The sequence below is a fragment of the Dryas octopetala genome, chromosome 3, assembly GCF_963921425.1.
Source record: "Dryas octopetala chromosome 3, drDryOcto1.1, whole genome shotgun sequence".
NCBI classification, from domain to species: Eukaryota; Viridiplantae; Streptophyta; class Magnoliopsida; order Rosales; family Rosaceae; genus Dryas; species Dryas octopetala.
Window position 1 is genome coordinate 12,144,330 of NC_141368.1, and position 24,880 is coordinate 12,169,209.

The 24,880-nt window shown below is 36.1% G+C and overlaps 2 protein-coding genes and 1 pseudogene across 2 annotated transcripts; all 3 read right to left on the bottom strand.

The window, feature by feature from the left end:
* Positions 1-1,224: 1,224 nt before the first annotated feature.
* Positions 1,225-3,081, bottom strand: LOC147290955 (uncharacterized). Its single transcript, XM_086236174.1, has 4 exons — positions 2,572-3,081; positions 2,255-2,480; positions 1,824-2,182; positions 1,225-1,740 (listed from the first exon to the last, which is right to left on the bottom strand). The coding sequence occupies exons 1-4, from the start codon at positions 3,079-3,081 to the stop codon at positions 1,225-1,227; spliced, it is 1,611 nt and encodes a 536-aa protein (XP_086092300.1).
* A 6,618-nt stretch (positions 3,082-9,699) lies between these two features.
* Positions 9,700-13,613, bottom strand: LOC147290956 (uncharacterized; the record flags this gene model as incomplete). Its single annotated transcript, XM_086238157.1, has 5 exons — positions 9,700-9,833; positions 10,366-10,539; positions 10,663-10,957; positions 12,360-12,526; positions 13,435-13,613. Coding segments are annotated over 4 exons (744 nt in total), but the record flags the coding sequence as incomplete, so codon positions are not given.
* Positions 13,614-16,426: 2,813 nt separating this feature from the next.
* Positions 16,427-22,665, bottom strand: LOC147290957 (protein STRICTOSIDINE SYNTHASE-LIKE 10-like; annotated as a pseudogene).
* Positions 22,666-24,880: the final 2,215 nt, after the last annotated feature.

Here is a 24,880-nt window from a genome sequence, read left to right on the forward strand (position 1 = left end):
ATTAATTTTTGAAACAAAATCATAAATCCCCATATTTATTTATTTAGAATAAAAATGACATTTTTGTAAGAATAGATAAGAGGCAATTATTATTCTTATTCAAATTTTGTATGATCATCAGCTTACCCCGGCCAATTAATTTGAAATATCCAAGTCAATCACTTTGGTCTTTAGAAGTTAATAGAAGTTAGAGAATTAGGTCGATCTAGAAACTCAAAGAAAGTGAAAATTAATTATGCATGCAGCATGCCCCACTGCACTAACAGAGGGTGGCTAGCTAGCAAATGGGCAACACATTGTGTCACATTTTAGCCACATGTTCGATATATCGAAGTGGTAGGAACGTGATGTTTTCTATATAGCTGTTTTATCTTCATGTCTCCATATATATCAAAGCATATATTGCCATGTCCCCTTGTAAAATGGAGGTCATGACTCCCACATGATTTTATGGGCAAGATTGATCTAGATGGTTTTAGAACCCTCTGATCTGCAAGATTAATCTAATAAGTTTTTGATGAGCTAGATTAATCATATCAACCTAACTAATTAATCAAAGATAATACATAGCATAAAAGAACAAAACTTCCAAATTTTGTGTGGTCTACTGGCTACTCAGAAGCATCATAGAGTAGGTTCACTTGCTTTCTTCAAAGTATTTCTCACAAATAATTAACAATCAATCACAGAGGAAAAAGAAGCCTAACCCAATATTTTATGCAAAGCCTATATATGAATTAGTTGGCCATTTTTCTTTTTGTCATTATTTGCTTGATCTTTGCAAGGAGGATGTCCATTTGGGCTGTGGTGGTCGCCCTTAAGTAAGCGTTGTCTGCATAAAAACAAGCCACCAACTCCCACTATGATTAACTTTTGACAAAGGCCCCCTCATCAGCTTGGTCAAGTTTCATCCCTAAACCTCTTTTTCCCACATTATTAGTAGACAAATCTAATCAAAAAAAATTAAACAAGCAACAACAACAATTCCCAAAAGATACATATTTCATTCCTCATCAAAGTTTTCAACATATAATTTCATAGAGGCACAATTCCTATATCATAGAGGCTATCCAATCCAAAAACAAAATCATAAATTCCCATATCATAGTGCCTATCCAATACAAAAACCAAATCAAAATTCTCATATCATCGAGTCTATTCAACACAAAAATAAAATTAGTTCTTAGTCCATAACACAATGGAAACCATATAAGCACATCATCCTCAAGCATTGTTGCCTAGCAAATCTTGGACAAACACTTTTTTGACACTATCATCTAATGACTTGAACACTGAGATAGTTTGAGGTTTTTCCAAAATGAGAGTTAATGCCTTTATTTGATCCCTAGGTGACAGCCCCATATTCTTGAGTTCTAAGGCAATGTCAGAACGATCTTCATTACCTCGAAGTATGACCTCAGTGACCCTTTCCATTCTTTTTCCAGATTCTTCAAATAATTTTTGCAATGCAACAACTAAGGTTTCTGATCCATCACCTGAGGTTCCAGCAGCTCTTTTTCTCTTTCTTTGACTAATTTCAGATTGGCTGCCATCTTTGGTCATAGGAGATGCAACATTCTCAGCTCCAATGTCATCAATCTCATTTTGGTCTTCCTCCTCCATCATGTCAATAGGAACTTCGGCTCCTTTTCCAGTAGCACGGTCTTTTCCAAATATATTAGCAAGTCTATCATACAATGGATAAGACTTGTTTCTCCATGGTTTCGCATCATCATGGTACTATAATAAAACAAGAAAAACATTTGTTTAATTTCAAGGTCAATAATAATAATAAAAATAAAATAGATATGGAAAACATATACCTGCACATAAGTATTCCATGCATCATTACTGTCAACTTCAATGCACTTTTTTACATCATTCCATGCGAATCCACTTGTGTTCGACATGTCATAGATTGTACTATAATTTTTTTTCCATTTCTTCAATTTGGACTCAATATGTGGATTCACCTTGATATTAGAGGTGGGACATACAAGTTCCAAAGCTTTCTCCATTTCTTTCAAGGTACCAGGTTTGAAACTACCTGTTTCACATCGGTGGCCTCGAGCAACAAAATCCTCAAGGATCGCTAACAAAGCTTCTTCTTCAAATGGCAACCATTTCTTCCTAGTGTTTTTCTTCACTTGTTCAGAAGTTTGAGTACTCTCACTTCCCACTCCTATTAGCATGTGTATGTATACATACAAAAACTAAACTACCTTATAGATTTGACAATAACTAATAGCCTTACCGGTGGGAACCTTTAACCCATTGGGCCTAGTTATCGCATCACGGAGAACTCTAGAGTCCGATGCGAAACCCTCCCAACCCGGTAACACAAATATGAATTGCATGTCTCTTGAACACACACCCAACACATTTGTTGCAATTTCACCCTTCCTTGTTCGATATCTTGGCTTGTCACTTGCAGCTACCCGCACTTTTATGTAAGTTTCATCTAATGCTCCCAAGCAATTCTAGATAATAAAATGGTAAACTTTCATTACTTCATACAAAAGTAAGAGAATAACTAAAATTGTAGGAATTAAAAAAAAAAAAAGAACATACCTTAAAAACTCTCCACCTATTATCTGTACTATTATCACGTACGGGATCTGGGACTTTCAATAGTCTACCTTGCAATCGCAAAACTCCTTGCAACACTGAATTAAAGTACCTACTAACAGTCTCTCCCGACCGGAAAAATCTACCGACAATGGTACGATTCTTGACATGATGTGCAAGTACATGTAAGAACATACAAACTTGCTCCTCAATAGACACCACACCATCATTTTTTACCCTCCCATCATGGCGAAGTAACTCACATAATAGACCAAATGTCCTTCTATCCATTCTAAGTTCGTTCACACATTCTATGTCACTATTCCCTATTATGCTATCTAGATAACGCAAACGAGTCTCATGTCTCACAAATGCACGATTATTCAATGATCGTCTTTCAATATGTCTCCGTTTTGAGTTTAGCATCATCAACACAAGAAGCGTGCAAGCACACATTATCTCTAAGTGCCAAAACTCCAACAATAAGATCAACAAAATCGATCTTTGATCCATATCTAAAAATTTACATACAAACAAAGATGATTTAGTTAAAATAAAAAAGAAAGAATTTTGTTAAGCGTAATGAAAGAACTATTGTGCATGATGATAATGGTAATGATAACTTAATATTAGATATAATTCATGAAAGAACTAAAAACTCACTGCCATAACATGCAACTCGCTCTAAACTAAAGCCACATGACTACTAAAAAAGAAGAAGCTATCTCACACTAAGCAATCTTGTCATATATAGGTAACCTTCAGCATTCCATTAATAACATTAACACCAGTAGCAGGAAAACTAGAAAATGAATGCATTAAGAAGGCACACTACAATAACCAGCAAATATTCCCAAACAGAATAGAGCATATCTAGCCTGAACAAGAAACCAATTCTATCATAATGTCCCAGACCAAAATAGTCAGAAAACAGAGTCATTCAACCATGGTTAGAATAATGACTTCAACTTCAGAAAACAGAGTCCCTCTGCCACCATTTCAGCCTCTATTACTTACCCAAACAAATTTATCTTTGAGTGCTCAATTTTCAGTCATTTCAGTGAAGTCCCATGTTCATAGATTGAAGCAATTCACTGATTCTTTAACTTTATGATAACTTTATGGTGATTTTTCAGGTATTAATAGTTTGCCTATCGTGTAAAGTTCCATACTTTACAAAGTAAAATCCAAGAAAATTGAAGAGAGTGCGCCAAAAGTTTCACTCTTTAAGAGAGACGAAACTGACATAGAGAGAGAGAGAGGTAGAAAGGGTCTTTTGAGTAACTGGGTCATTTTGTTCTATAGCTTTAAACCCAAATATCCTGTAGTTTTGCTGATTCTGGAGGTGGATTTTCAAGACTTTGGCTTAAGCCTTAAAAATATGATTGTTAGCTCCCTCTGCAATGGAGGCACTAGGTTCTCGGTGAGTTCATTAAACTTGATACAATTTCTTTTCAACTTTCCACTCACAAAATAAGACCTAAAACCCAGACCACACCCATATTCATATTCTCGGAAAAACAATCAGTCAAAAGAGAAATCAAGGTAGATAAGTAGATTTGACGAAAAAAAAAAAAAAAACCCTAGATCTGGAGAGGAATTTTGAAGAGAACTCACTCTCTGTTGTTGCTGCAGGTAGAAGAAATGGGTTGGGTTGCTGTAGAAGATGAAAGAGCCAAATTACCAGTCGCTTCTGCCCAGTTCTTCTCGCCGGTCGCCGCTGCCTAGTTCTTCTCGTCCGTCGCCGCTGCCCACAGTGATGAAGTCGCCGCTGCCCACTTTCTCCTACAGTTTGTTCTCGATATGAAATTGATGAAGTGTGTTCTGATTTTTAAGTTTGGTCTTAGGTAGACCCAGCTAAGGAGGTTCTTAGCTAAACCTCCACATTTTCACGGGTTTCATTAAGCCCACCTAAGAAGGCTGATTTAAGTTGGAGAGGATTCACTAAGCCTCATTTTTTCTAATCCTAAGCTCACCAAACATGGACTTAAAGTCTTAACTAAGCCAGTCCCTGTTTAGAAGGTGAAACAAACATGGCCTTAGTCCTTACGCCACCCAATTTTTGGGGTTATCTCACATTGTCACCTAAAGAAACAAATTAATTAAATCATATTGCTACTTTAATTTAAAATTTATTGCAATGTGGCAAGCATACTTAATTCCGTTAAGATTTTCATCTAAAATATAACATGTGATCAGTTTCTAAGGGTATGATAATCTTCTTAAGCACGTTCTTGCTGTTTTCGGATCTATTTAAGCCTTATTTTACTGTTTCTTAGAAGATGAAATCTTAAAATGTTAAATATGGCTCCCACATCGCAACAAATTTTTAACTCAAATAACAGTGTGGTTCAATGTTTTTCTGGATGGCAATATATGAGAGGATCCCTAAAGTTTGGATGGTAGGCTCAGATTTAAATAAACCAAATATTGTCATATTATTTTATGAACAAAATTTACTAAACAAATTTGGCGACTCGATCTAACTTTTTGAGTACATCGATGAGATGACAAGATGCATTCGAAGAGGAGGTTTCTTAGAGGTGTTGTAAACAAAAAAACTGCTGGGAAAATACCAAATCACAGCTTGTTAGGTGTATATAGATCTAATCATGGAAATAAAGGGTTCAATTTCCAGGATCGTGTTAACAATTTAAAGCAAAGCTGCTCATGAATGACCAAATGACTTAAAAAGAGTCTTCCCATTGAGTACTTGACTTAAAGCGAAAACCAATTAGCATAGAGATACATGCGTCTTCCTTTTAGCAAAGCAATGAAAACATGCCTTTCTTTTAAGGAGCTTTTGGTGACTTTTTTAAAGGCTAATAAAGCTGAGTGGTGTCGTTTCTGTTTTTGCATTTGGCAACAAACAAATAATAATAATATGGAAAATTCCAAGAAAAGGTTTGGTAAATAATTGTCAAGTCCATTATTTATAAGGTTATTTTTTTTTTAAGTCCAAAACGAAAAATACCCTGATCGGTCGGCACGCCACCTGCAAAAACACAGTGACATGTCAGTCCACTTTAATGAGCCGAGCGCTCGGTAAATTGCCACTGTGCGCTCGAAAATTGCCACTATGTGTTCAAAAATTACCACTGTGAGACAGTGACAATCATTGTTACTGTGCGACAATAACTATTTAAATTACAAAAATACCATATAAATTGTTACTGTGTAACAATCGTAATTTGCCCATGTTTTTTTTAAAACAAAAAAAAACCACCAAGTGCTCGGCACAAACAACATGGAACAAAACATAACGTAAGCTCTATTTGTACAAAGTGGACCTATTCATCATTCCAATTTTTTAAGTGAGCTTGTTTATTATTAAGAGTTGTAAAATAGATTTTAAAGTAATTTACTTTTATTTATAAGGGTCTCACTAGTCACTACCTTTAAAAATATTCGAGAAGGTAAAGTTCAATTTCAAAACTTATAAGAAAAATTCACATTCATCTCCAACGCCCTCTTGAGGCTGTTCCAACACTCAAAAAATCTAGTGTAAGTTGTGCAACTGCATTTACAACTCTATGCTGACACAGATCTTGAAGATGGGCTAAATTTGGGTCTGCCCAATTGGAGTAAATTTGTGTTTAGTTTTTTATGATTAAGTTCAGGCGCATAGGGGTGAAATTCTGACAGATCCAATAAGGCTGAAGATTTGGTTGTGTTCAACAACATTTTTGACTTTTTTTGGTTACATTATAAGGAATCCAACTGTGGACCAACTCTAATCTTAATTATTACCCCCACCCACTTTTACCATTTGGGCTAACCCCAAGGCTTAACATTTTTGACACTTTGTGACTTGAACAACTACCTTTTAAGTGAGGAAACATCAATTTAACCATCACTCCAGAGATAGGTATTTGTTAAACCGGTCAAAAACATAATGTTTGTATATAAATGAAACTGGGCTGGGCCTTGTTTGGGTTGATTTGGGTCTGGCCCAAGATCAGCCCGAATTTCAAATCCTGCCTAGAAAGTCTGCCCAAAATCCACCCAGCTCCAACTGATACTATAAGCTTAGCCCAAAAATACAATCCGAACAAAGGTCTAAATTGTCTAATTGTCAATGAAGAAAGGGTATAATTGTCAGGCCTAGCTAGTACCTTGGATTTCATCAACTTCATACTGCGATATGTACATGTGTTGCCTGTCGTAATATATTTTTTGTTGTTAATTAAGGACCTTAAGGTATATGTTTAACAGAATTCATACAAGCACTCTGCTGGTAATATGAGAGTTTTATTTCATTACCCATCATGCCTCATTAGATTTAATCAATTCACATATAATCTTTCATCAAACACAACAACCTGTAATAAGAACTAAAATCATTATAAAGTAATAACCTAATTCATGGATACAAACTCATCATATCCCCTGTTTCCGGTCACACGGATATTGAGTATATAATATGACAACTCTAATTAAAGGGAGAGCACAAGTGCATAACCAAAATATCCTTAAAGTTCTAGTCTCTGCAATTTCAATCTTCAAATTAATCATTAAATTACTAAAGATTTAAGGTTTAAGCATAACAAATTATTATAAAACACGAGATTCTGGTTCTCTTCAGCACCTATTATAAATTAATGAGCAAATTACATTTTAGTACCTCAACTATACCTTGTGTTTCAATTTAGTACCTCAACTTTTAAAAGTTTTATTTTCATACCTCAACTTTCATTTTGTGTCAATTTCATACCTCCGTTATATATTCCGTTAAAATTGCTGTTACCTATGACGTGGCAGTGACGTGGCGTAGATTGACCCTACCTCTAAGCATGATGTGGCTTCTAATAATAGCCACATGGATAAAAAAATTAATAAAAGTTTACAAAATGAAATAAAATAATTTACAAAATATTAAAAATCTTTAAAAAATTTAAACCTTTAAAAATAAAGAATCTTATCTCTAAAATATTCTCTTAAAAGAGAATTTTATCTAAAAATAAAAGAAACTAAAAAGCTAATAAACATAAAAAAATAAATAAAAAAGAACAAGAACAATCCGAATGAAAACCCCAACAATCAGATGAATTGGGCACACCCAAAAGAGTTCCACCGAGATGCAGATTCCAAGAACTTCTTCAAATCTTCAATTCCAAAAAGATGCAGATTCCATCTTTTCTTCAACTCTCCAATTCCATTATTTTTTCTCATGGAAAAGACATACAAAAAAAAAAAGGAATAGAGAAAGCTTGAAAGATTGTCCTGGCGGATGCAGATTCGCAGCCATCTCTGCATTACCGCGGTCATACCTCTGTTGGTTGCGGCTGTTCCACATGATACCATCAATGGCAGCAACCACGTCCAAGCGTTATACCCAGCCGCAAAAAGATCAATCTACAGGCACCGGCGAACGCACCTCCAGCGACCCAAATGCCCTCCTCTGCCTCTTTCTCACTCTCGCTCCACGGACGACACTGGCAAAGCCATTGAACTCGGGTAAGCCCGATCTGTATGACCCAAATAATACAACGGTCGCCAGACACCCATAAACCCACAACGTGCGCACGACCCGACACCGTCTCTGCCATTTTCTGGAACGACGGTCCCTAAAGCTCCATTCACGACATTGGTGGTACCATTTGAGGCTATTGCCACGACATCGTCGAGTCAATTCTCTTGGAGGCGGATCAAATCTACCATTCAGAGAGAAATGGCGATGGACTTGATGCTTGGACGATGGAGGAGGGAGGGTTGCTGGGTGGGGATGGGGGGGGCTATCTCTTTTTTTAAATTATTTGATCCTTTTTTTTCTTTCTTTAGTCTTACAAGTTTTAAAAAAATTATATTTTTTTTCAATTTTTTTTGTAAACATTTATTATTTTTTTTATTATTTTTTTATCCATGTGGCTATTATTAGAAGCCACATCATGCTTAGAGGTAGGGTCAATCTATGCCATGTCACTGCCACGTCATAGATAACAGCAATTTTAACGGAATATATAACGGAGGTATGAAATTGACACAAAATGAAAGTTGAGGTATGAAAATGAAACTTTTAAAAGTTGAGGTACTAAATTGAAACACAAGGTATAGTTGAGGTACTAAAATGTAATTTGCTCATTAATTTATAATAGGTGCTGAAGAGAACCAGAATCTCGTGTTTTATAATAATTTGTTATGCTTAAACCTTAAATCCAATCAGAAACACCAAACAAGGCCTAAAGATAAATTCAATCCAACAAGAAAAATCAAGGAATTGAACAATAATATATATATATATATATATATACATTTCCAATGTTCATCTGCATTAGATCCCATGGACACTCCAGCCCACATTTCTTAAACTTATTTGCATAAAAAAAAAAATTTAAAAAAATGAAAGTTCAATCTTTGTAAAAACTAAAACAATGGGCTGGGGGGCAAAAGAGTAAAATAAACTAAAAAAAAAAAATCAGTAATGGGCTCAGGCCCATAAGGTTTTTAACCAAAATGTAATTTTTCAAATTATATAATTGACTAAAATAGGATAGCAAATTATGTATTGACCTTTTTATAATTTACAAATTATTTATTGACTTATTTGTAATTTGCTATAAAAACAATCATATATAAATTACTTTATTTGCAAAAACGAACACAAGATACATATTTATATTGAAATTCGTAGATACCCAATAAAGTTAATTCACACACTATAACACGTACGCCTCTGCCATTTTTTTTTTTTTTTTGGTCGAAAAGGATGAGCCATGCATTAAAAGAGCCCAGTGGGCACAAGAAATACAAAGCAAGGGCCAAGAGGCCCAAAGCAAAATAAACACAATAAAGAAAATTCAAAACCAGCCCAACTAAACATAAAAATAAACCCTAGGCTACAGAGGAGGTTGAGGAGAACCACACCCATGCCAAGGATCGGTTCGCCGTGAGACCCACAAATATCCCCAGATCTCATCCCCACGACATTGAGAAAACGCCATAACCACCGCAATAGCCAGAGAACCACCAAGAGAGAGGACGATGGAGGTGCGAACACCCATGCCAAAGCGAAGATCTCCTCTCTCCTCAGCTTCATCTCCCAAGGCGAAAGGAACTTTGAGAGGCGCCCATATTAATTCATGAGGGTTTCAATATCATTGCTCTCGGTGATGAAGAAAAGTCAATTACAGACATAACAAGGAAATCAACTTCAACCTTTAATATATCATCTTTGGTGAACCTCTTCGATTCTTCTTGTAGCTGTTTCAACGACATAAAGCTTGGACAACCCCTTTCGGAGTTTTTGCCACAGAACCAGTCTTTAACTGAAACAGAAAATTAAATTTATAGAGAACCACATATAAAACACTACATGCGCACATATATAGTAAGTAGTACGTATATATATGTACATCCAAACAATTAATGCAATCTATTTTGGTTTTTGCCAAAGGGATCCCTCTTAAAGTAAACCCTATATATATGTGTGTGGAAACTTAGGGGGGTGTCCCCAACTTAGATTTCATTGGATTTTAAAAGTCCAATGAAATCTAGGTGTCCTCAATTTAGATTTTAATGGATTCCAATAAACTTTAGGTGTCCCCAATTCAGATTTTAATGGATTCCAATGAAATCCAGGTGTCCTCAAAAAGTCATGGATTTCATTAAGTGAAAGATTTTAATGGATTTGGATGGATTTGGTTGGATTTGAATGCATTTTTTACACATAACAAATTCCATAAGAATTCCACCCAATTTCTTTGGATTTTGATAGATTCTATGGATTTTAAAATCCATTAAACTCCTTTAAAATCTGAGTTGGGGACACCCCCCTTAAAAAATTGGGGTGAATTATACCTATTTCTTCCTTGTGATTATGGTGCTGTGATTCATCCCTTATCCGAAGCTTGAATTCTACATAAATTCTCTTAATTCGAAGGGTCTTCGATCCAATCATCGAGCAACTGTAAGAAAATCGATATTGATTTGTTCTTGTGTTCAGTTTCCCCGGTCGGACAAACCCTTAATTTCCTACAATTGTTAAAAGGAAAGTAATAGATGATCAATATTGTAAGTCTCATGCAATTGGAAAACACATGTGCATACACAAACAAGAAATATATTAATTGTTAAGATCATCATGTATATACATACCATTGTCTTCGTCCAACATCGAAGGATTCAGATAGATACTCATGCTTTTGTGATCTTTTGAAGTTAGGCAAGTTGAAAAGGGGACTCTGATTTGCAGGCCTCTTAACCATGGAAAGAGTTTCTTTTGAAATATTCGTGTTTTGGTGATAAACACGAACCTCTGCCCCAAATATGCAGATGTCATCAACAAGGTACCCATTCTTAGACTTTTTGAAAGCATCATGGGAAAGGAATTTTGAAAAACCCCACTCCGCATTCTTTTCATTGAATTCGATTATTCTTCCCTTATTAGCATCTGCATGCGAAAAATTGATCGAAAATTGAATACAATACTTGTATGGGAAGCTTTAATTATACAGGCAGCATGCAGCACATATATATATGCCAAAAATTAGATATTAATCCCTCTCACTCTTTTTTTAAAGCCTCGCTCCAACTCATTGACTTTTTAGTAAATTTCAAAAATTGTAGCCACCTAAGATTAAAAATTTAAAACACACCTTAAGCCATTTTATAATTACAAAATATGTCATTGTCATTATAAGAGTAAATTGAATTAAATTCAAAAATTTTAGAGATTTCATTGAATGTTTTTCATGATTAAATGTAATAACTCTATTTGTAGTTAATTCAAACCAACACAAAAAAGAATAAAATTATGTACATACATTATATCATTATAGGTATATAAAATAACATGTACGATAAAAATCCAAAAAAATAGTAGGTGTTCTAAATAAATCCAAAAAAATAAATAGGTGCACAAACTAAACATGAGAAAAATCAGTAGGTGCACAAGCGCGCAAATGCGAAAAAAAGCTAGTTAGTGCACTTGAATGAATTACTAATTAGTAAGTAAACTTAGTCAGTGCACAAAATAAGTATCTTAGTTAATAATATATTTTTTTTTGTTAATTTCATATTATTGTTATTATATAAATTTGCTATTAATTATAATAAGAACATTAGGAAAATTAATTTTCAAAAAAAAAATTCAAAGTTGAAATATGCAACAATAATATCCTTTCAATGAAAAAACTATAATATTTATAAGGGATTAATGTCATTTTGCTCCCCAGACTATTACACATGTATCAGTTTGCTCCCCATACTTCTAATTTGGAAAATTAAGGACCCTGACTTTTTCAATTTTGCCAATTAAGGTTATTCCGTCAATTTATACATTTTTCATCTAAAATGTCGAGATGATCAAGCAAAATTTAGCAAGAAATAAAAGAGGAAAAATGATGCATGAGGAAAAAATGATAAGATCTAATTGGAAGGGACCATTTTGCCCTCAAAGATTTGGATAAAAAATGTGTAAATTGACAAAAGAACCTCAATTGGCAAAATTGAAAAAGTCAGAGTCCTTAATTTTCCAAATTAGAAGTCTGGGGAGCAAACTGATACAAGTGTAATAATCGGGGGAGCAAAATGGTATTAATCCCTATTTATAATTAATGGAAATAAACAGCATTAACTACTCTTAATATTATCTAAATAGAGTAAAGCCTATCATAGGGAAACAAAACTTTTAGTTTTAAATTAAACTAACTTATTCAACAATATAAAATAGTTGCTTATGTGGACACTAATGAAATAGTATTCAACCTCCCAAAATAATTATGGATGATTACACTTTAAAAAAAAAAAAAAAAAATCTATTCCGATACTTGAATATTTGGCAGAGAGTTCACCTTCGACAGTCCTGTACTTATTCGTTGACTGAATAGACGCAAACAGTTTAAAACTGGCAAGAACTTTCACTTTCTGGTTACTAGAAGCATCTGGTTTTTCTATTGCCAAGCAGACGGAGATGTAACGATGCCCATCTATTTTTTCATTTGGATAAATTGACAACCTCCTGCAAAACAAGCTTACAACTGTGTGAGATTTTCTTAAAATACAGTACGTGCAAAATTGACCAAAATAATATAGGAAAATTTTATACATACCCAACATTCTTCTTATTCTATACAAAATTGTTGGTTTATTAATTCCAACGTACAGTAGTATGAGGAGAGTTTGGCCGGAGAAGGGTTGTGGTTGAGTATTAGGTCGTTTTTTTCTCAAATTTAATTTGAAAGATAGATTTAGGACAGGATTCATGTTAGACTTGAAAATGGATCGAATTTTGATCTAGATCCGACCCGAATCTGGTGTAATTAATTAATAGGAGATTTCAACATACAAATACTTGAGCTTTAGACTAATTAATTAAGAGAAAAAGCATATAATCAGGGACGGATCATAATAGGGGGCTGGACGTGCTCCAACACCCCCTAATTTTTTTTTTTCTTATTAAAAAAGCTATGTATCTATTACAGCCCAGCCCAGCCCAATTAAAAAAAATACAAAACATCACCCACTCACCCATCACTCCCAGCAACAAGCACGTTTTCATCTCAGCAAGAGCAAACACATTTTCTTTTCTCTTGTATTTGCATTGTTTGTTTTATTGTTTTGTTGTTGATTTTTAATCTATATTTTTGTATAGATATAAATTTTTAGGGATAATGCTCACTATATCCCCTCTAAGTAAATATTTCTTTTTTATTTATTAATAAAAAAATTTCCTAGTACCGTCGAAGTTTTTTTAGTTTAGCCTCCTAGAGTTCTAAATCTTGGCTCCCTCCCTGCATATAATTAAACAAAACTCTATGGCAAGATCGATTACCAAAATTTTTATTTCAAAATGGGAAGCATATATATAAAAATAAAAAAGCGTTCATGGAAAAAGACTAATTAAGTAGATCGATCACTGAAACCCACCATTTGTAGCCACCAGCTTCAAAGTAACTAGACTCGTACTTGTTCACTTTTGTGTTTGAGAATAAGGTGTATGACTTTATTTCCAACAAAAAGTCGTGTGGTGGAAAGTCTCTTTCGTAGTGTATACAGTCTGCAATTAATATATTTTCAAATGCATGCAGAGGAAAAAAGGGTAATATTATTTGGATCAAATCAAGGGATCAAATAAAAAAGATCACATAAGATGTCACTTAGAGAGGTGGTCCTCATCTCCATGTGGTCCCTCATCTCCACATCTCTCCAAGTGATATCTCATTTGTTTCCTCTCATTTGGTCATTTAATTTGATCCAAAAAATATTACTCAAAGAAAAATTATTATGGTAAAAGCTAGTAGCCCAGTGCTTGCTTGTCAAATATTCAACAATATGTGTATGTATATATGATCTTTCTAATGAAGAAATTGAAAGGATGAAGGCTCAGTTTTGAGAAGGAAAACATACCAAGTCTGTTTGTCATTGTAGCGTAGGCGTTTCAAGTGGCCACTGATATATGGATTAGTGCTAGAGATCTAAGGGAACCCATGTATTTATAGTGAGATGGGACTTGTGAGTATTGTGACCTGATGTCATTGCCGACAATACATATGACGTCTGTGACTACGTTTTTCTTTCTTCCTTTCTTATTTTAATGCTAGAGTGGGTGAGAAAGGACGGTGGCACCATTAGTCTTTTCTTGGTCGTAGACTAGTTGATGGCTGAAGACTCGCCCTGTTTAATTCGACCAAAAAAAAGACACACATATGACGTGTGTGAATACATTTTTCTTTCTTCCTTTCTTATTTTAATGCTAGAGTGGGTGAGAAAGGACCGTGGCACCATTAGTCTTTTCTCGGTCGTAGACTCGTAGTTGATGGCTGAAGACTCGCCCTGTTTAATCCGGATCCGGAATTGGAATGAATTTTCTATTGTATTTAATTATTTATGAGCAGCGTTTGTTTGCACATGAGCTTGGAACAGAAACCAAAAAGAGGAGGTTTGACCGGATCCATTAAACAGCTTGGTATTAATGCAATTCCATTGGAAACACAGAATGACAAAATTGAAAATACCACCCATACCCATATTTAAAATTAAAAAATATAAAAAATAAAATAAAATATTCTTTGAAACCCTTCATTATAATTTCATCCTCAGACTCTCTTGTCGTCTGTCTTGTTGAATAGTTGGAGTCGTCCCAAAGAGCCAAGTAAGGGACTGATCTTCATACTTTTTCTTTCTCTGATTTATTATCATTGAACAATTTCTCTTTTATCTGATTTGTTCTACACATAGAAGAAAATTGTGTAATACTTTCTAAGTTTCTAGTTGTTTATCATTGAATATTTTCTATATAAAAATTTATTGGAAGTCGTACTATCCTTCCTTGTTGGTTTCTGTTCAAAATCTCAAATATTAATATTAAACAATTATAAAAAGCAATCTTATCAACTTAACAATTATAAAAAAAGAAAAGAGTCCATTAATTATAAGGTACTAACAAAGCAAAATATTAACCAAAACTACTCAATCTATTGTTATTAACTTGCGGACACTATCTACCAGCCCCCCAAAATATAACATGCAGACACTTTCCAAAAGAAACACATCACAACCAAACTAACTACACAACAGCCCAAAACTGATCTTCTTATTTTTTTTGCCAAATTGATTTCTTTCTTCAATTTTACCAAATCGACAATTGTTCATCTTCACTCACAAGCATCGTTTTGCAACTGCAAGCCTGCAACTCCAAAAAAACTGCAGTTTCAGTTCATTTTGCAGTTTCAGAAACTGCAGTTTCACTTGCAGTTAGTAACTGCAACTGCAAGCCTGCAGTTCCAATAAACTGCAGTTTCAGTTCACTTATAGTTTCAGAAATTGCAATTTCACTTACACTGCAACTACAAGCTTGCAACTCAAAAAAACTGCAGTTTCAGTTCATTTGTAGTTTCTGAAACTGCAGTTGCAACTCAAATAAACTGTAGTTTCAGTTCATTTGCAGTTTCAGAAACTGCAGTTAGTAGCTTCGGGGAGGGTGGGTTGAGTAGGCGCCGGTGTAGGGAGCACACCGGTGGTCGCCATTCGTTAGGGGAAGGTCGGAGTAAGAAGCTTCGGTGTGGAGCAGTGTGGATCGAGAGAGAGAGAGAGAGAGAGAGAGAGAGAGAGAGAGAGAGAGAGATAGAGAGAGAGAGAGAGAGAGAAAAAGTCATAGACAGAGAGCTTCCTCTGCTCCTCTGCTCCTCTCGCTCTCCAAAGGAGATCGATGAGCTTCTCTGCCAAACCTCAACCCCTCATTCTCATCTCATGCACACCTCTCTCTTATTCGTCTTCTTCCTCTCTCCGATCGATCCGCAGAGACTTCCTCGGCTGCGCTCACAGCCTCAGTAGACCCCTCTCCGGTGGTCTCTGTTCTCTCCCAAAACACCGAAAGCTAAGCCACTATTCTCCCCCTTCGCGCTTTCTTATCAAAGCCTCTCTCGACTCGCATTCGATACTCGTCGTTGTCGTCTCCGTCGTCGCCTTCTCCGCCGTCTACCTCAGTAATCGCTCCTTCAAGCCCAGGAAGAACGATGTTCAAGACAGAGAGGTCAGTGGTCAATCCCCAATTGTCGATCAGATTATCGATTTTGACTCCAATTTGAAGGATGAAATTATAGAGACCAGCCATGGTGTGAAGCAGTTTCACAGCTCTGGTAGTAATCTCAAACAGGACTCTCTTTCACCTTTGGTAGTAATCTTAAACATATTTTTTTAATATTAACTTACAAATGTGACCTTATTGTTAAATTTGAACAATAGGTATAGTAGAGGTTAAATAAAATGCTTTTCATGTATCCTAGAGTAATTAATTCAAAAGAAAATTTGGGTTAAATACCTAATTTCAATAATTTTTTAGAAAACCAGTAAGGCTCTATAATTTTTCATTTGAGCTACTAATTTATATGGTTATATTTTAGATTAGGTCACAAATCATTTAGGTCTTTTTATTTTTCTGATCTTGCCCCTCAGCCTCATTCTCCTCACTAATGGGAGGCAGCCTCGAAATGTAAGTCAACATAGGAAGAACAAAGGCAGCAGTCTTACCAGAACCCGTCTTGGCAATGCCAGTGACGTCCCGTTGTTGCAACCCGAGCGGAATGGCTGCCATCTGAATGGGAGAGGGTTTCTTGTACCCAGCTCTGTCCACAGCCTTGAGCAGAAGAAAGAAAGCCTTGTAATTTGTTATGTCTGCTGAGAGATGTGACTGCAAAGTCTGCAATGCATGAATGGAAATTTATGGAATGCGGGTGATGAGATTTGACACAAAACTCACTCAGTGAATGTGCTTTTGGTATTTTTGCAGATCTGTGGGCCTTGTCTAATGGGTTTCCAAATTATTGGGCCCCCATAATAATGCCTTAAAAAATGGGAATTAGATGCTTTAAGGCTTCAGCAGTTGCCTTATAATAATGCCTTGAGCAGCTCTGTCCACAGTCACAATTTCAGATGCAGTTGTGACTACCAAACAGTCACAACTAAATTGTGACAGTTACAGTTAATTTTTTATTATTTTTAGGTGTTATGTATTAATTCGTTTGATTTTTTATGTTAGCTTTTATGTTAATTAAACATGTAGGTGTTTTATGTTAAACTTATTTTTTTATGAATATCATTCACAACTTCAACTTTTGTTAATTGGTTGTTATATGAATTTTGGGGGTGCTTTAGGTGCATTGTCTTTAGTTTTCATGTTAAAATTTAGGGATTTTTTAGTTATGAATATCATTCGATTACAACTAAATCAGTCACACTTTAGATTTAGTTGTGAGATAGTCACATCTTAAATCAGTCACAATTAAATATAAAAGACAGTCACAACTTAATTGTGATAGTCACAACTTTAGATTAGTTGTGACTAATTGGATTAATTATTTTTTTAAAAAAATATACAATAGTATAGTAAAAATTAGGTTAAATCAATACTTTTGCATAGTAGTTAACTTACTGTAATGGTTGGAGATATTTCATTCCTCTTAAATGAGAGGGGTTCGAATCCCCTCCATGTTAAATGTTAATTTAATTTTTTGTGTAATGAGTAGAGCTTGGCCGGAGGACGGTGGCCGGAAGACGGTGGCCGGAGGTCATTCATGTTGCTGATGAGGGAAGGGTAGATTTGTACTTTTCACAATGGCATAGCAAGTAAATATAAAACTGTTGAAGGCTTTTTAATTTCATTGAGGTTTGACTATTCAACTAGTATCTAATTTAAAATGGTATTTAATTTTGGTACCTAAACCAAAAAGTTATTAAAGTTTAGTAGTTAAAATCAATGGACATTTATAAAAAACTATCTATTGATTTGAAAACATATTTATGTGAATATACATGAGTTCATTGCCATATACATATCTATATACCTCAGAAAAGCCAAAAAACAAACGCAAATATGCCAAGGGAAGACGTGCTAGCCCATTTTGCTGTTTCAAGAAGTACCAAAAGATTGTCATGTGTTTACAAAGTTAATTAAGTCATCAAATTAATAACAGTATATATTTATATGTATATATTAATGAAGTGTGCTTGATTAATTTGATGAATATGTATGTGTGTTTAAAAAGGGTATAACATTATTATATTTTTGGCATAAATTCAATTTAGACGTATAACTATATAAGCTATTTCAACGAGATCCATGAACTTTAAAATATTTCAAATATACACCCGATCTATTATCTAAATTGAAAAATGAATTTATGTCCATTGATTCGTTGAGAGATCAGTTAAATGACAGCTTGACTTTTGCTGACCGGGATTAATTGGCGATGTGGCGCTATCTCAGCAAACATTTCTCGTCAAATGAGCGATACAGACCCACAATTTAATAATAATAGAGAGAGAGAGAGTTTGTGGGCCCGTGTCAGGGGTCAGGTGGACCCGTGTCGCTCATTTCCCGCCAAATAAGCGACACAGGTCCACCTAACCCCTGACACGGGTCCACAAACTCATCATCTCTTTTTCGCTCGTTAAACACAAGTGAGAGATTTATATTCGAATTTGGGGGAAAACGTGATATTTTTTGGAGACTAAATGGTCAGGAGAGCGTTCGACGAGCGAGAAAGAGGTGATGAGTGTGTGGGCCCGTGTCAAGTGGATATGTATTGCTCATTTGGCGGGAAATGTATGCTGAGTTGGTGCCACGTCGCCAATTAATCCCCGTTAGCAAAAGGTAAGCTGACATTTAACTGATCTCTCAATAAATTGATGGATAGAATTTTAATTTACATAATAAATCAGACGTATATTTGAAATATTTAAAAGTTCGTGGACCCCATTGAAATAACATATATAATTATGTGTCTAAATTGAATTTATGCCTATATTTTTTCATTCCATTCTTGGATATACCAAACACAAGGATGAGAATGTAAACCATTTCCTAAACTTGATCCCAAAATTGTTCCAAACGTTAGAATGGAAATCCTAATACCATTTCATTCAGAGATAGTAATATAATGGAATACAATTTCTATTCCCATCCTTAGATTATTGTCAAACAAACAGGGTCTAAGAGCAAGCCCAATGCATGGGTTAAACCTCAATTTATCCAATTTAGGTTATAGTGTTACTATTTCAACCCGATATGAACTATTTTTTCAATTTTAATTAAAATATTAATAACAATTACTTGTTTTAATGTATGGCATAATCATAATGTCCGACGAATCTACTCTAGAGTTTATTTTTGTACAGAGTAGATTCATCGCTCCAACTTTGTTATCATGTAGAGCATGTTATGGTGCATAACCCTACCCTTTAAGATAGAACAACCCAGTCATCATAATTGTACACTCGCATATTCATATTGATGGACGGTTTGTTTGGGTTGTTTCATTGGGTGAAGAACTTATTAAATAATACTTAGATAAAAAACACTCGAAAGAAATTATATATCGGACACCACATTAAGCTAGTTAATTATCACTTGATTTATAACATTCATTTGCACATAGCAGTTTATGTTATTTTGAACCCAAACTAGTCTCAAAATTATCATCTGTATATATATGTACTCAGGTTGTTTAATAACCACATTATATATTCATGAAAGATCTGTAATTTGGTGAATTGGAGAGATGTCATGCGTGTTGGTTTGGTTGTCTCTTTTTTTAATTTTTAATTTTTAAACAATATTTGATGGTGCGTGTAGTCAATTATTTGGGTGCTAAGTGATGTTGTGTCTGACCACAAAAAGTGATGTTGGTGATGTCTCTGTTTTGTTCTGGAGTTGATTTAGTTGGGGGCACGGGTTAAATTTTTGGTAAACTTAAAGTTATGCCAGTTCACTGTACTGGAGCAATTTCAATCTTTTTACTCATTCACTTATTTGGTGGAAAGTCTACAATCATATCTCACCCGCTATGCACTTCTGTGTTTTGGTAGAGGCGACTAATATGCTCATCTAGCTTGATAACTCTGATACTAGCTTTGCCATATGCTTTAGGTTATTTTCCAAAAGTTGAATTTTTGAACCATCCATCAAAAAAATTTCTCATTAAGTGAGAAGAAAATTACACATACTTAAACGTATCAATATCCAATAATGATTGATTTGAAAATAAAGATAAATAACTTATTACATGTAATTAAGGAGTTAATATTTTTGTCATCTAAGCCCTGAGAACTCCTACATAAGCATTTGTTGATGACCCTACCCACAACCAGCCATTATATTCATGAATTTCACTAATAGATTGGAGCCTTGTATCACTATCTCCATCTAACACCTCCAATAAATTACCTTGCTCATCAAGCTTTATTGCTGTTTGTACCCAAAAATGACACTTGAGTTATTATTGGCCATCTTTTATATTGGTCATTTCTCATGTTGGCCATTTCTCATATTGGCCATTTCCGTGTAGTGGCCAAGAAAATTTTCTTAACCCGTACACTCTTATTTGGTGGCCAACTCACTTTGGGGCCAATGAGTGTTTTTAACCCACTCCTCTTTAAATTGTGGTTTAAGGGCTAATAATTGTTTAAGACTACTAGCCAATATGGCCCACGACCCAAAAGAAGTTTTTAAGGCCAGTAATGAGACTATAAAATGGATGAACCCTTCTCAATAAAGGGGCCGGTAGAGATTTCTGGCCCATTCGCATAATCAACTCCGAAAAATGAGTCCAAAATTACTAGGAAGCCAAATCAAGCAATGAGTCCAACTTGGAAAAAATTCGGAAAGTTTTGCGAACAAGTCACCTAGATGGACAAGGACTCAATACGATCAAGTAAAGGACTCCTACTATGGAAAGAATTTCAATCTTCATCAATGACAAAACTTGGCCGCTAAGAAGAATCTCAGAAGTTCGAGTCCTACTAGGAGAATGAAGATGATGCCAGGAAATGACCCATTATCTAGGGTTGTATCCTAGCACCCTTATAAATAGAGGCATTCGAGAGAAGAGAAAAAAAAAAACATTAAGCATCCAATACACCCAAATACTCAAATCTCAAGAATCTCTCAAAGTTCTTTTGCTTTCAATTTTTTTTTAGTTGCTACCGTTCGAGGTGCTTTTAGGTTTCTCATAACTTTAGTCTCAAGATCATTAGGTTTGTAGCTCTGTCATTGCCTTCACAAGTATTGTGGTATCGATTTATTTTATGCACTTTAGTTTCATGCAATTGGATCGTTTTTATTTTAATTCTTGTTCAAGTTTTTTACTCAATACATAGATGTTTATTTTGTTCATTGTTCTTTTTAATATTGAAATTGATTTAGTTGGCAATAATAGCATTGAGTTTCAGTATAATTTTATCGTCTATAGTTTCTTTTATCTTTTTGGCCAATTTCATCATTGTATTCACGAATGCAACAATACTGTTCTAAGGAGGCCGAGACGCGACTCGGACTCTGATTCAGACTAAAGCCTTGTCCCCGAGGCTAGAAAAGAATCTAGGCCAAGAACGGTTCTTAGCTTGGCTGCACAATCGTTAGATTGGATTTCAGACTTAGGCATAAAACCCCAACATTACCATTCCAATTTCTATCGTGGCCTAGTTTGAGGCCCAATAGTGGCACGCCCCACACACTCACATCTAAACGGACCAAAAATCACTTTTGGCCAACCTTGGCTAAAAAACTAGTGAACAACCGCTATAGGATTTCCGGTTAACTATGGAACGACTGAAGCTTTTGGGACCCCCCCATTATTTAGGGCCACCCAAAATTCTCCTATGTCATTTCGTTGAATGTTATCTGCAGCCCTTTCTAATTGAAAAAAAAGTTCAGCCCAATAAGCTTTGGGTCCACGAAGCCAAAACCTATGAATTTTATTTGTGGCACCTTCGACTACTAATAGGAAAGAATTATCCTTGCTCATTGCCACACCATTTGCGAAACCCAAGCCAGGGAGCAACACTGTCACCACGTTTGTCCAGGGGTTATATTGCAATAACCTTCCTGTTTTGTCACCAGAGTTGATTACCGAAGGCCATGCCCTATTGAGGAAAAAAAACAAAAATAAATGTTAAACAAATTAAAAAAAAAAATTGATGAAATTATCCATTGAGTTGTGTAATATGTACCTTCTTTGGTATATTGTGCTAGTATCTGTAAAATAAACCATTCATGTTCCAGTGTCAATGTCTAAATCATTTAGGAAACGGAATGGCACTCCTCCAATAGAATTGGCAACTTTTTGTGTCAAACCACCATTGGGGCCTGTCTTTAGAAGTCCAAAATAGGCATTTGCAACGTAGAGTTCGCAAGTTATAGGGTCGGACTTTAGGCCAAGTGGTCTCTCGCATATAGGTTCAGTGGCTGGGTTGGTTGAGCCATCACATAATAACCTTGGCCTATTTAATATAAAATTCACTCAATCAATTTTATATTTGATTTAAAAAGGAAAATTAAGCATAAAATTAAGTCGACAGAAACTTGGAGGCAGAGTGTTAAAAAATCGATCTATACCTGTATGTCCCGTATGCGGAGGTGTATGCGAACTCAGTCCAACCAAGCTGAGATCCTTGCCACTTGAAGATTATGCCGTCTGAAACTCCGACGTACGGTCCTCTTCCATGGGTGTCGAAAGCAACGCTTTCGGGGCCAGTCACCCTCGAGAGGTCAATTTGAAGGTAACACCAGAGGTTATGATGAACCACAGAATAACCTTCTCCAAACTTAGCAGCCGATAGAACGCTAATTAGGAAGAAAAGGAATAAGCACGACAACCTCATCTTCACTAATCGAGTATGATTGAAATTACTGAATACTGACTGATGAAGTATGATTAATTGACTGATCGAATATGATTGAAATTACTTGTACCACTTGTGTTTGATTTGGCTGCATAAGTCTGCTATTTATAAACAAGTTAGCAGCTTGCGATATATCCATTTCATACAGGATTTGGATTATCTTTCATTTCCTTACTTTAATTTGTTTATAGAGTCCCATTAGAAATAGGAAAAACACAATTATAGCATATAAATGTATAAATTTAAGATAGTGTTGCTAGCCCAATCACTATGGGATTTCCTGGATCACTATTAGGATGATTACATATAAAAAATTGTTAAGACTTTGAAACATTCATTATTGTTTAACTAAAAAACTTAAAACGTTGTACCAAAAAAAGTAAAAATTTGATGTCTTGGGATAAAAGCCCAAATACCCAAAATAATCTCCGAGTGTGGATTAGTAAGATCCATCTGAAGCCCTACAAGCTTGTTAAGGCCCAACAGAAAGACTAGAAGGAGCATAAGCCCAAGGCTAGTCCTATCCTACAAACTAGAAGAGTATATGATAATATCCCCAACTCCATCTAATAAGACTAATATATTGTGTTGCAACTTGCAAGCCGAACCAAACTCTATTGTCAAATTCATAAAACTCACTCCTCATTTGATCAAGACACTACCAATAATCCTTCATTAAATGTTGAGGCAATCGGATACGTATGAAATTCCTAACTCATTCAGTCATTCCATACTTTTTTTTTTTTTTTTACAACTTTGAGCCAACTCTAGGAACTTAACATTCTTACCCAAAAAAAATAAAAATAAATTAACATTGGAGAATATTTTAAGAACACCATACTAATAATTGACCAATCTATTCAAATTATAATATGCATAAACTCAAATAATTAAAAAAATCTTTAAAACAATATATATGTTATAAAATCACACCACCACACACAGAAATGCTAGAAATCGCTTCATTATATCAAATTTCATCTTCACCATTACAATACAATTCCTTTTCGGGGGCGCCGGGGGGGGGGGGGGGGGGGTTATTCAGACCACCCAATTTTGCTGAGTTGACCACCCCCCTAAATTTTTGCCCATTTTGCCCCTGCATGCCCACTCTCCAATTTTGGCTGGCCACCCCTCCCCGCCGCCGGCGCAACCCCACCCCTCCCCCCCGGCGCGACCCCAACTCTCCCATCGTCGATCGACCCTACCCCTCCCCATGGCCGGCGCGACCCCCCACCCCCGATCTCTATTCTCTCTCTCTCTTCCCTCTCTGCCATTTTCTCTCTCTCCCCTCTGTCTGCCTCCCTCCCTCACCGGACCACCATGGGTGGCCGGCGCGACCCCCGATTTGGAAGTCTATTGGGTCACGCCGGCCACCCATGGTGGTCCGGTGAGGGAGAGAGGCAAACAGAGAGGAGAGAGAGAAGATGGCAGAGAAGAGAAGAGAGATCGGGGGTGGGGGTGGGGAGGGGTAGGGTTGACCGGCGATGGGATGGTTGGGGTCGCGCCGGCGGGGGGGAGGGGTGGGGTTGCGCCGGCCACCCATGGTGGTCCGGTGAGGGGGAAGGCAGAGAGAGAGAGGCAGAGAGAGGGGAGAGAGAGGGAAGAGAGAGAGGGGAGATGGGGTGGGTCAGTGGGTGGGTCGCGCTGGCGGTGGGGAGGGGTGGCCGGCCAAAATTGGAGAATGGGCATGCAGGGGCAAAATGGGCAAAAATGGGCAAAAATTTAGGGGAGTGGTCAACTCAGCAAAATTGGGTGGTCTGAATAGCCCCCCTTCCTTTTCTTGTATTTGATATAAGTATAACTGTATAAGAAAAGCTAAAATATACAATTTTGAATTGTTGAGAACTTGAGATCCAATTTAAAAAAATTTTATTTTCGAAAATGAAATTAAAAAATTTGTATTTTAATTATTATTTAGAAAAAAAAGAGCTTTTTAAAATTCTAATAGGGGGGCTATTCAGACCACCCCATTTTGCTGAGTTGACCACCCCCCTAATTTTTTGCCCATTTTTGCCCATTTTGCCCTCCTCTCCTCCTCCCCCACCCAGCCACCACTCCCCCACCGATCCCCTCCCCTCCCCAGCCCGCCCCCAGCCAACCCACCCCTACCCAACCAGCTCGCACCCCCTCACCTCAAGCCCCGCCGCCGTCGCACCCATCCCCAGCCCGCCCGCACCCCCCTCACCCAAGC